Source organism: Nanorana parkeri, unplaced genomic scaffold, assembly GCF_000935625.1.
Source record: "Nanorana parkeri isolate BGI_ZX_2015 unplaced genomic scaffold, ASM93562v1 scaffold6336, whole genome shotgun sequence".
In the NCBI taxonomy this organism is placed as follows: Eukaryota; Metazoa; Chordata; class Amphibia; order Anura; family Dicroglossidae; genus Nanorana; species Nanorana parkeri.
In genome coordinates this window covers 1-298 of record NW_017312581.1, presented here as the reverse complement: position 1 = coordinate 298, position 298 = coordinate 1, and the positions used below count along the sequence as shown (strand labels likewise).

Below are 298 nucleotides of genomic sequence, written 5' to 3'. Positions count from 1 at the left end.
GGTGAATAAAGATACATTGTGATATCACATAGAGGGGTGAATAAAGATACATTGTGATATCACATGGGGGGAGATGAATTAAATAAATAAATCTACATTCTGACGCCGATCATTTTTCTTCTTCCTCCAGTTACGATCGGAAGGACGCTTCTTGAAGACCGATCAGGGTCTGCTCATCCGCTCCCTCCAGCTGTCCGACACCGGCGTATACCACTGCACGGCCACCGAGAACAACTTCAAGCACACGCTGATGCGAGTGCGGCTCCACGTCCTGAGCAGCGAGGCCGTCACGGCGGCT

General features: G+C 50.3%; 1 protein-coding gene across 1 annotated transcript in view; it reads left to right on the top strand.

The window, feature by feature from the left end:
- Window positions 1-292, top strand: part of LOC108804201 (semaphorin-3F-like) — a gene marked incomplete at its 3' end in the record, with an annotated part of 2247 nt that extends 1955 nt beyond the window's left edge. The window contains exon 4 of the mRNA XM_018575953.1: window positions 131-292. Within this exon, the coding sequence (XP_018431455.1) occupies window positions 131-292 (162 nt within the window). The remainder of the gene's footprint in view (window positions 1-130) is intronic.
- Between the last annotated feature and the right edge of the window lie 6 nt (window positions 293-298).